Source organism: Callithrix jacchus, chromosome 13 (genome assembly GCF_049354715.1).
Source record: "Callithrix jacchus isolate 240 chromosome 13, calJac240_pri, whole genome shotgun sequence".
Lineage (NCBI taxonomy): Eukaryota > Metazoa > Chordata > Mammalia > Primates > Cebidae > Callithrix > Callithrix jacchus.
The window spans coordinates 117,294,563-117,306,575 of NC_133514.1; the positions used below are offsets into that span (position 1 = coordinate 117,294,563).

General features: G+C 37.8%; 1 protein-coding gene across 4 annotated transcripts in view; it reads left to right on the forward strand.

The window, feature by feature from the left end:
• Window positions 1-12,013, forward strand: part of ZNF407 (zinc finger protein 407) — a 474,883-nt gene that overhangs the window by 274,482 nt on the left and 188,388 nt on the right. For all 4 annotated transcript variants that reach the window (XM_078348272.1, XM_078348273.1, XM_035271367.3 and 1 more), the window contains 2 exons: window positions 2,601-2,767; window positions 6,694-6,777. In XM_078348272.1, coding sequence (XP_078204398.1) covers window positions 2,601-2,767; window positions 6,694-6,777 — 251 coding nt within the window. The remainder of the gene's footprint in view (window positions 1-2,600; window positions 2,768-6,693; window positions 6,778-12,013) is intronic.

Genomic DNA, 12,013 nt, shown 5'->3' on the forward strand with positions numbered 1-12,013 from the left:
TAATGAGAGACGTTCGGAGAAGAAATACTTTGGTTCGTACCGAACATCCTAGCTCGCACCTCTGCTTCCTGATTTTAGCAGGTCGGTGAGCTAAGGCCAGAGTCAGTCCATGTTTGGTCGGGTGCTAATGAAGAAAGAACACACGTGGTAGTAAAGAAAGAAATCTCTCAGAAATATTTCAAGAATACTAGAAAAAGTGTTCAGAATTTTAGGAATGCCTTATTTAAGTTAGAAATCCTGCCAGGTGAGGTGGCTGAAGCCTGTAATCCCAGTGGGAGGACTGCTTGTACCAGGAGGTCAGTAAGCAATGATCATGCCACTGCCCTCCAGCCTGGGTGACAGGGCAAGACAGGTTCACCCCGCAAGACAGACCTGTATGCATCAGCCCATGTTTTGCCCAGGGGGCTCCTCGTGATAGACTTCCTGTGGGTCCCCAGGAGGGCCAGGATCTCTTGGGTGATGGTAGAGGTCTTACTGAGTTGCTGTGTGAAGGCAAATATTTTGGAATATTTGAGACTCAGAATTTGAGGAGTTCCAGGAAATACCCCATTCATTGTTAAGTAAGTCTTGATCCTTATAAGGACAGTTTACGCTAATACCGTTCCTTTCAAAGTGCCAGAATGAGCTTATTTATTTTCATAAAGCAAATTGTGGAACACATGAGGTTTTCTGAAGGTTGAGTGTGGTGGTCTTAGTTCTTTCTTATCTGGCTTTTGTCATTTTACGACAGGCACAAGCTTTAGTTTAACATTTTTATTACATAGGAATAATAGAGTACATATATTGAGGTTTCATAGATGTAATTTTGTTAAATGTACATCACGGTAGATTTAAAAACGAGGGATTTATATTGTCATTCATAAAGTTGTAATACAGTCTGGAGAAACTATTTGTTAAAAGATAGTGTCTGTTTAACCTCGTTATTTGTTTCTTGTAGGAGAAGGTTAGATACACAATAAATACATGAAGAAATAAGTAGATAGGGGAATTTATCTTAGAAATAAGATCCCCGTCATGGTTTTGAAATGTTAAATGCATGAAGACCCGTCAAAGAGATATACGGACATGATATTTTTTACAGTGCATTTCCAAGTATTTAGTTCTATTTGTCATTTTCTAGTACTACTAAGCAATGATTGAATGATACAGTAATTTCAAAGTCAGTCCATGTTAATGGATGTAAATATAGTATCTCTTTACATATATAGATAAATTGGCAATTTTCATATTAAGCATTTAAGTTATATAGCAATTCTTAAATAATTAACTATTTTTATTTCTCTTGCATTTAAGAGCTTTTTTAGCTCTATAACTCTATTGCTCTGTAACTATATAGAATAAAAGAAGAGAGATTTTTATGAAAGACAATTTTATAATTTGATTCATAGGAATTTGTGATACTCCCAGTGATAAATTTGTTAAGGTAATTCACACTTGCCTCAAGATGACAAAGTTAATTATTTGGATCCCGAGATTCTTTACCAGCCCTTACAGGGCTAAGGAAATTTGTGAAAGCATGGGTAAAGCCTCTGTGTGAAAGCATGCGCCCAGCGTCTCCTTACTCATGTCATAATTGAAAACACAGGTTACGTTAAACTCGTAGTTCTGGTTGTATTAAAACGCTAAAATTCTTGATAGCCAACCCAAGCTGCCAGACTGCTTTTGTGGCATCGTGCTTTTCATCTCGTTATAATATTTTACTGTTGATTATTGAGTTTTGCTCTGCTTTTGACTGTTCATTATTCAGAATTAATTAGCTGGACAGCATTTTATTAGTTACAGGGATTGTTGTAAACTCATTTGTATTAGAAATAAAAAGTAATATTATCGACTGTTTCACGAATGCAATTGAAAAGGGGCAGAAGATGGAACAGGAAGTATTCGAGGTTTTGTTGATGGTTCAGAGTTCCTCTATTATTCAAGGTATTAAAAGGTCTTAAATGGCAAACCTGAAATATTATCTTGTATAAGTACTGATTTGTTATTTTCAGTATTTGTTTCATACTGGAAATAATTAAGGTTTATTTCTCAAAGACCAATTTTGTAACAATGATCTATTTTTATGCTTATCAAAGGAGCCTTTTTGTATACACGGTCAACAGAAGGTCTCCTGGTTCAGGAAGCAGCTTCGGGGTTTGCCTTTTCTTCCCAGCAGCATGGTGGTGCAGGCTGCCGGGCGCGGGCAGGAGAGGCCCTGCTCCAGCTGCACCGCTGCACACCGGCAGACAGCGGGGCTTGTCTGAGTGCTTGAGTATGGATAGCATTTCATTTAGCCTTTGCTCTGACAGCCCATGCCCTGGATAAGTGGTGTAGGCCTGTACAGGTGAAATCTATTCTCACTTTTGCCTCAGGGGTGACTGGACTGTAACAGAATTTTTCAAACCCGTTGGGCCCAACCGCAAAGCAGAGAATAAATGGCTGAAGTGCCAGGCCTCGACAGAAAAATCAATGCCTGGTTATACAGACATGACAGACCAGGCCTGCAGTGCTCCTTGCAGGGGCTGTGTGTGCTGCACCTCAGGGTTCACACACACTCTGCCGGGGCCTTCGGTGCTGGGGTGCAGGCCGTGTTTACATTGTTTTCTCTCTCCTTCATGCAGGAAATTTACATGCCACTTATGTGATAGAAGTTTCACTGAGAAGTGGGCCCTGAACAACCACATGAAACTGCACACGGGAGAAAAGCCGTTTAAATGTACCTGGCCCACGTGCCATTACTCATTCCTCACAGCCTCCGCAATGAAAGACCACTACAGGACGCACACAGGTGTGCCACGCCACCTCCCCACCCCAGGAGGCTGGGCGGAGGGAGACGGGGTGGATGTGGGAGCAGAGGCATTCATTATCTCATCTTCAGAGTAATCAATGGAAATGATGTCCTGCTTTGAGATTGTGGTCATTACATATTTATAGGTATGATATCATTTCATTATTTTTCAGTGAGAAGGTAATTTTAAAGTGACATTTGTGCTTGTGTGTGAAGGTGTTTATATAAAATAAGTTTATATTTAGAAGCTCATTTCTGATGGATGTCTGTATACATATTTGTATGTGCTTAACACATCTTTTTAGAAGATCTTTATAGAAGGTCATACACAGAGACTGTTTTCAGAGAGAACTAGTCTTGTGTTTTGTTACTGATATAAACGAATTTTCATAATATGTTTGAATGTTCTTGAATCTTGGTTTTATGTACCATTTTAAGAAATTGTTACCAAATTAATACTTCTCTTCTGAGGAGGATACTATCAGATCCAAGAGATTTTGATAGTTGATACACAGACACTAATATGCATTTAGCTATTATAACATTTTTGGAAAATTGTGTGTTAAAAATGTTCAAATTCACATACATTTCACATTAGAACATGTAACAGAGGGTGTGGAATTTAAGCGAAATTGATAGGTGAAGCAACACTGAGAGTCCATCTATGGTAGGCGTGGTCCAAGGACTCTCAGCTGGGGCCTTGTAAATATAAATCCCAGTAAGACTTTATTGTTAGGGCTGTGATTTCTTTTTCATAGTCTGTCTAGTGGGCCCAAAATTTCCTTACAAGCTTATCTTTGAGGCTATCCCATAGCACTGTGACCATATTCCTGTGAGCAGGAGGCCCAAAACTTCGTTACAAGCTTCTATATTCGAGTCTGTCCCTGTAGCACTGTGACCATATTCCTGTGAGCAGGGGGCCCAAACTTCGTTACAAGCTTCTGTTTGAGTCTGTCCCTGTAGCACGGTGACCATATTCCTGTGAGCTGTTTGCTATATTTGTGGTCCTCTTTCTTTTTATACCTCTCAGAATGTATTTTGTTTCCGGGAAAAAAATAATAAATTTTAATCAGTATTCCCAAATGTTCTTCTGATTGCCAAGAATTTTATATTATTGTTAGAAATTATAGGTTAAAAGTTCTTCTCAAGCAGTTTGTGGGAAGCCTAGGCCTCCTTAGCTTCCTTGACAAGGGTGTTGACGATTTAAGGTCTCCAGCCTGCCCTGAGAGATCACTTATATCGAACAGCAGATGAAAAGCCAGTGCAGATGTAATTTATCGTCGGCGTTTCCTTCTAAAGAATAATTGTGGAGACTTGGCTGGATCAATAATATAGATTTTTGTTGTTAGGTCTTGTAGTCTGCACCATAATGAGAGATAGGGGACAGTGGCTGTTTTCTAATAGAAAATAAAGGATTCGTTTCCGTGTCTTTCTACATTTGAATGCAAAATGGCACACTTGAAACTAATTCAAGTTGTACAAAGAAAAGTCTCCCATTATATCTCTACTATCATATAAATATGGCATACGGAATGAACCCCCTCTGAATTCAGGAAATTTTGCATTTAGTTTTTTCTTAAAATTTTTTTTCTCAAAAAAATACTCCGTTTGCCTGCTGATCAACGTTAAAATCCCAACCCACTCTGGACCAACAACAACAAAAAGAGGCAAGTGAAATCAGTTTAGGATGAAAAACAAATCAAGCCACCTAGGTAAATATGACATACAGGACATTGGAGACTAACATCCTAAATGAAATCCTACATACACATCAAAAAATCAAGGTCACTAATGTATCGAGAATCAAATCACAGGGAAAATTAATCGTTTTTCTTTTTGTTTGTATAAATCTTAAACTAGGGAAAGGAATAAAAATCTATACAGCATATATGTAAATATGCAGCATCTATACATGTAGAAAATAGAAATAGTAAGAGGGTTTTTCTATGCTTGTTCATGTTTTTATTTTACAAGATGTAGGTCACAAAGAAGTTCATGAATGACAGAAAGGAAGAATACTTGAATCCAAAAGTCCTGAAATTGCTCTTTCCTCATTAGAAATTTTGCTTATTGAATGATGCAGCACGGACACTCCCTCTACACACATCCCCAGATACATACACACAGCAGGCAGCACCCACAGACCCACAATGAGGAATTGATTGGAGGGAACGATTTTGCCTCAACATAGAAAACTATGTTAATATTAACGAGCAAATTGTCTCATGGGATTAAAAAAGTCTACTTTCAGTGTTATTTAATTGATAATACAGCTAGTTAGAAAGATTTATTTCAAATTGATTAAATAATTAAATGAGTGATTATAATTAAACTTTATTCTTTATAGCCCATCTACTCTATTCTTTCTATATTGAAATCGTAATACCAAGAAATAAACTCAGACCCAAAATAGGAAAGTAAAGTTCACAAAAATATTGAAATTCAGCCTTAGTTTTAAAATGATAATGATGAACATTTTAACAGACCCTTAGGAAATACGATCAAGCATAATTTGGTTAATCTTATTTATGTGTATCCGTTTGTTGATATTAATTTGGTTAATCTTATTTATGTATTTGCATTTGTTGATACTGGGAAAGCCAGTAATGTTCTTAAGTAAAGGGAAAACTCTCGTGAATACTGAAGTCATTCTTCCTATGTATACTACTTATTGTGAATACTGAAGTCATTCTCCCTATGTATACTACTTATTGTGAATACTGAAGTCATTCTTCCTATGTATACTACTTATTGTGAATACTGAAGTCATTCTCCCTATATATACTATTTATTGCAGCCTTAAAAAAGCAGTTATAATTTCCGACACCCCACAAGTGAAGTTTCTGTTATGTTACCCCAAAGTGATTTGGAACCACACAGGCTGACTCTGGCCAGACTCTTGAAAGACTTGTTGCATTAAATGTCTGAATGAGTAAAGTAGATAAAGATAGATACAAATGATTTATTTTATTTCTGGAAAAACATTTTATAATTTCACTGAATCTCTCTAAGGTTAGCATTTTTCTTCTACTTTGCCCTTCTTTGTGAGTCTTATGGGATGATCTGCCTAGCTGGCCAGCACTTACTGCTTAAATATGCTACAGTAGAAAGATAGATGGCATTTATAAACTGTAGGGGAAATGTTAGCTTGTATAAAAATGCTTTAAAAAATGAGTATTTGCACACATTTAACAAATACTAAGTCTGCCAAATCTGTCTCTAAGTGTTGCAAAGGTTTCCAATCCAAAGCTATCATTAAAGATGAATAGTATGAATTTTTCTACAATTTCGTTAGCAATCCCTAGACTTCCCCTTTTATGCCATGAAAGTGAGAAACATAAACAGCATTGAATTGCTATTGGTAGTAATATAGATTTTATTGTTACTTGGGATCATCAACATGTTCAAGGAAACCATTTAATTCATATTATTAAGAAGGAAGTGATTAAGGAAGACCCTGATAGAATCAGGTAGAACCGATTCAATATCCTTAAGTTGTTGGAAAATTCAATATGTTTTATTTAAGCAGAACCATATATACTGTATATTAACTATTCTAAGCAATCTTTACTCAGCTCAGAAAGGCCAGATGTATGGGAATTGTAAAAAATCAGGATATGCATAAAAACTGTTCAAGTGCATAAAGCAGCCCCATCTGGAAGACATCTACCAGAAATGAAGTTGTACAAAACCATTCCATTGATAATAAAGCTAATTTTTATGGGTCTGACAAGTATGTAATTATGTTCAGTGGTGCTTTTCAGATTTTATCACAGTCAATAAACTGCAGTGGTAATTTCATTCCCATTTGACATATTTACATGGAAACATTTGATTGGAGGAATTAGTAACCCTGAAAGCCTTGATAGATATGTTTTAATGATCTGTGACCTCCGCAGTCCCTCATCTGTTTATTGTTGCAACAGGCGAGAAGTCGTTTCTGTGTGACCTCTGCGGCTTTGCGGGAGGGACCCGCCACGCCCTCACCAAGCACCGACGGCAGCACACAGGTCAGTTCCGCGTCTGCTCTGGCCCCTTCTCTGCAGAAAGGACAGCAAGGCGGCAGATACCCCAGCCTCAGTTCTTGATGTCATCAGTTACTTTCGTTTTTAATTTTTGTAACATCCATGAACTTAAGGCCTACATAGGATTATTTCAGTTGAATAACATAAGATTTTAAATCATCTGTTTTTATATATTTAAAATGTAGACCTATTCCATGTTTCAAGAAGCCGGTACCCTCAGTAAATTCATGTTAAGTAGAAATAAAACATAAAGCAGCAGGTTGGCCTCCAAAGCCCAGATATAGGAGACTATTTTCTCTGTTGGCAAATCTCTGCCTTCGGCCTCGTGGGTGGAAAATGGAGTCTTTGTCAGCCCCTCTCCCTTTCAGTCATTCTCTCTACCCACATAGTAGCTAATCACCCGCCTCCCTATTTAGCTAGCTACATGTCTCCTCCCTCCCTCCCTTTTTCTCTCTTTCTCTCCCTGTCTCCCTCCCTACCTGCCTGTCCATCAATCCACCTGTGCCTAGATAGGATTTGAAGTCAATGCTGTTTCAATTGTTCTTGGTATTAAAAATGGAAAGCAACGGCCGGGCGCAGTGGCTCACACCTGTAATTCCAGCACTTTGGGAGGCCGAGGCGGGCGGATCACGAGGTCAAGAGATAGAGACCATCCTGGCCAACATGGTGAAACCCTGTCTCTACTAAAATACAAAAAAATTAGCTGGGCCTGGTGGCGCATGCCTGTAGTCCCAGCTACTCAGGAGGCTAAGGCAGGATAATTGCTTGAACCCAGGAGGTGGAGGTTGTGGTGAGCCGAGGTTGCACCACCGCACTCCAGCCTGGCGCCTGGTAAGGGAGTGAGACTCTGTCTCAAAAAAGAAAAAAGAAAAAAAAAAGGAAAGCATCAAAAAGCAACTTAAGAGTTACTTATGGTCATTGAAGAGGACTTTTCCCTCCATGATGTGCATTCTCCATAATTCAGTGAAATAAAATAGATTCCTTGATTAGAAGCTATATTGGTCCATTTTCACACTACTGATAAAGACATACCTGAGATTGGGCAATTTCAATAAAAGAAAGTGGTTTATTGGTCTTATAGTTCCATGTGGCTGGGAGACCTCACAATCATGGGTGGAAGGTGAAGGGCACATCTTACATGGTGACAGACAAGAAAAGAGATCTTGCTCAGGGAAACTCCCCTTTTTAAAATGATCAGATCTCATGAGACTTATTCAGTATCACGAGAACAGCACAGGAAAGACCTGCTCCCGTGATTCAGATACCTCCCACTTGGTCCCTCCCACACATGTGGGAATTTAAGATGAGATTTGGGTAAGGACACTGCCAAACCATATCAGGAGCACTTAAAGATGAAAAGTGTTAAACATTTATCAAATTGTATTACCTACTTTGTATAATCTAATGGGTCTTATAAGTAATTATATTCATAATGCTAATTTATGTATGCCTAGGACAGTGCTGATTTATGGTGATCTTGTAGTTATTAATAGAACCACTTTTTACTCTAAATGTTTCCTAGTTTACATGATAAGTCACTTGATGACAAAATTGGTAACTAAATGTCCTACTTTTCTTTAGGTCTCATGAGAATGGTTGAGTTTGTCAGTCATACTCAAAATGGCATGAAATTAAAATGTATAAAATGTGTTATTTATGGTACATTATGATTCTTGATATGTTATATTTAACAGTTAGATGTAGGGAGCTTCAGTGCCCAATATGGCATTTGCAATATCAATGAAAATTAATGCCAGCCATTCCTTTTAGATGTGTGAATATGATTCAGATTTTCATAAGGGATATGAGTTATTATTGAGTCAATGGGAAATTTCAATGTTTAGCATAATATTGGAAGCACAAACTAAACTTTGAAAACAAAGTTCATTTTAAGTTTATGGAAGCCGCCAATGCATGCATGACCGTAATCCACTGGCTGAAGGATTCAGTGGAAGAGATGACAGGAGGGACCCACTTAGTGGTAATTGTTCTTGACCACTGTTGTAATGAAGTTGGAAATGGGAAATATTTATGGTAACAGTATACTCATGAGGGCTTTTTTATTCTTAATGTTTTCATTTTATCAGTGCTCAAATTGTTACTATTTAAATGCCATTGAAGTTCACCTTGTCCCACCTGGTATGGCCCCAGGAAACATCAGACTGCTGTGCCACCTCTGCCAGCGGCAGGTCAGTGCCCATTGCAGTGGAGACAGGAACGTTGTGATCACAGGCGTTCCCGGTGATAGATCGATCAGGATGCCTGCATTGAGCTGGCACAACTTTATATTTTATGTCAGGTCCAGAGGCTCCTTATTACTTTGCTATTAACTTTATACTATATAGGACAATGTCTCACAGACAGAGGCATCTGTCTTTTTGGCATTTATCTGCCTCTGTGGCACAAATCAAACATGATTCTTTAACACCAAAGTCAGTTCTTAAGACTGTTTGCTTCAACAAAACAGCTTAGCACAGCTCAGTCTAGGCACGTAACTTTTCTGCTAGATTTAAAATATTTAAGCAACACACAACCATTTTCCCCCAAGGCCAGACTTGTATGGTACATTTGAAATCTATATTTCCCTGATGTATTCCTCTTTGACATGGTTTACCTTTTTACTGTGGAGTACTCACGCAAATTATAATCGGCTTGGAAAGGGATAGGTATCAAAAGTGCTCGAAACGGTGTAAATAATTTCTCACCACGATACAGATTGTCCAGGGGGCTGACGCAAAACATCTTCCATTCTAAGATTTACTTGTATCACCTGTCAGAGACCCTTGATTCAAGGGCACAAGAGCAGATCCTCACGTGTAGTTAAACAGTCTTGGCCAGCTTAATTACCACCAGCCCACCCAAAGGAATGCGACTGTGTGTTTCCATGAGAAGCGGTCAGCCCGACTGACGGACAGTTGACACACAAAGGACACCGCACTATGACGATAGCCCTTCTGCTGTTCCTTCTTTGGCTTTCCTTGTCAATGGGACCTCAGATGCAATATGTTTCTTAATGATTATTTTAGCCAAGATTACTACTTGTAACAGAAAGTGTGAAAAGCAACAGAATTTCAACTAACAGGTACTGTGATGTAAGAGGGAAGTAGGAGGAAAGGAAATTTCCCCTTGTTCTGCTTTTTTGGGAAAGCATATGTACAGGCAGCCCTAGTGACGTACAGACAACATCGTTTGAGAGTAGCGCATATCTTACTTAGATTTATTCATCCTTTTGCCTTTGAGATGACAAAGGATTTCAAAGCAGCACTTTTGTCAATATGCTCCAAACCTGTTTGATCAGTCTGCCTTTAGTATCTTTTCCTTAACAGAAAATGTATATATGTCTTCATATAATGTCTTTATGTAATGTATGTCATCTTCAAACCATTAGCAAATATTTAGCAAACTTAAATTCTTATTGCAAATTTGTGAGATTTTCTTTCAAACTTGGGTGTAGAAGTCAGGTCTATATTTTTGGGTATGTATTGAGACTAACAACCACAGAACTCCGTCTGTATTTCTATAGTGTATTTTCCTGAGGAATTACCCATAATAGAGAAAAGGAGTTATCAAATTATATATTAGAGTAATAGTGTTGGACGTGTAACTGATTGATGAGTTTCAGATTAACTATTATGTACAGATTTGAATAATCTGTGCTTGTATAAATTGACATGGACTTAACTATCAAGAGCCCAGATGTGTGGGCCTTGCTCAGCATAGTATTTTATGTAGCTTGATATTTTTGTAGCATTATATTTTTCCCTGTCATCCTGTGTATAATTCAAACTTGTTTAATATTATACAATGTAATCTATTGTGTGGTCAAAGAAAATATGAAAAGACCATTTATAATTTATTATAATACTAGGTTAATGTGAACTGTAGAGAATATATGTGACATTTTTCTTTAAAAGGATTGTTTTTAAATTTAAATTTTGTCACATAAAGATTTTCATGTAAGTTTAAATAAAATGAGCTACATTAAACAGAGTTTTTAAAGAGGTTATGTTAAACTATGAAACCAAGAGAATTAAGTTCAAAGATGTTAGATGACCTTTAATTTGTACCATTGACTCAGGCAACGGAGTTCATGGTGTCACCCTTTTACCCCACCTAAGATATCAGCAAAATCTATGAAAAATGGTTAGTTCCGAGATACCTACCAACACTGTTACAATAAAGAAAATAGCAGTGAGTTATGATGCCAAAACATTTTATAAACCGTTAGATTGAATGGAATAAGGAGACATCAGAATGTATTTGTGAATCTGCATAATGAACAAAATCCTTAAATTGCTTGACCACTTAGATTTATCATATGAAAAGGAGAAGATTTACACTACCTACCTAAGTCTTATTATACAGCTACCATACTCATTGTAGTATTTCGGAGGTATAAAGTTGGACACATAGACCAATGGGACAAAACAGCATCCAGGAATAGACCTGTACATTTATTCGTCAATTGTTGTTAAATAAGTCACCATATTGAAAGATAAATTTAGCAAATGATGTGCAAAACCCTTACGGTGGAAACATCAGAACACTGCTGAGGAAAATGAAAGAAGACCTAAACAGAGTGATATACCATGTTTATAGATTAGACAGGTTAATATTGTTAGGGTTTCAGTTTCCTTCACATCAATCAATCTAAATTCCATCTGGCTATTTTTTTGAGACGGAGTTTCGCTCTTGTTACCCAGGCTGGAGTACAATGGCGCGATCTCGGCTCACCGCAACCTCCGCCTCCTGGGTTCAGACAATTCTCCTCCCTCAGCCTCCTGAGTAGCTGGGATTACAGGCACACGCCACCATGCCCAGCTAATTTTTTTGTGTTTTTTAGTAGAGACGGGGTTTCACCATGTTGACCAGGATGGTCTCGAGCTCTTGACCTCATGATTCACCCACCTTGGCCTCCCAAAGTGCTGGGATTACAGGCATGAGCCACCTCGCCCGGCCCCTGGCTATTTTTTTAAAAAGATATTGACAAGCTGATATGAAAATTTATATGGAAATTCAAAGACTTGAAATAAGTCACTAACACTGAGAAAGAACAAAATAGGAGGACTTATACACTACTTGATATCAAGACTTCTTATAAGGTTGGAATAAGAAAATCCTTCTGGTATTGTTATCAAGATAGACAAATGTTTATCAGTGGAAGAGGATGAAGATTACAGAAATAGACTACACTACACGGTGAATTGTTTTTCTGTTTTTG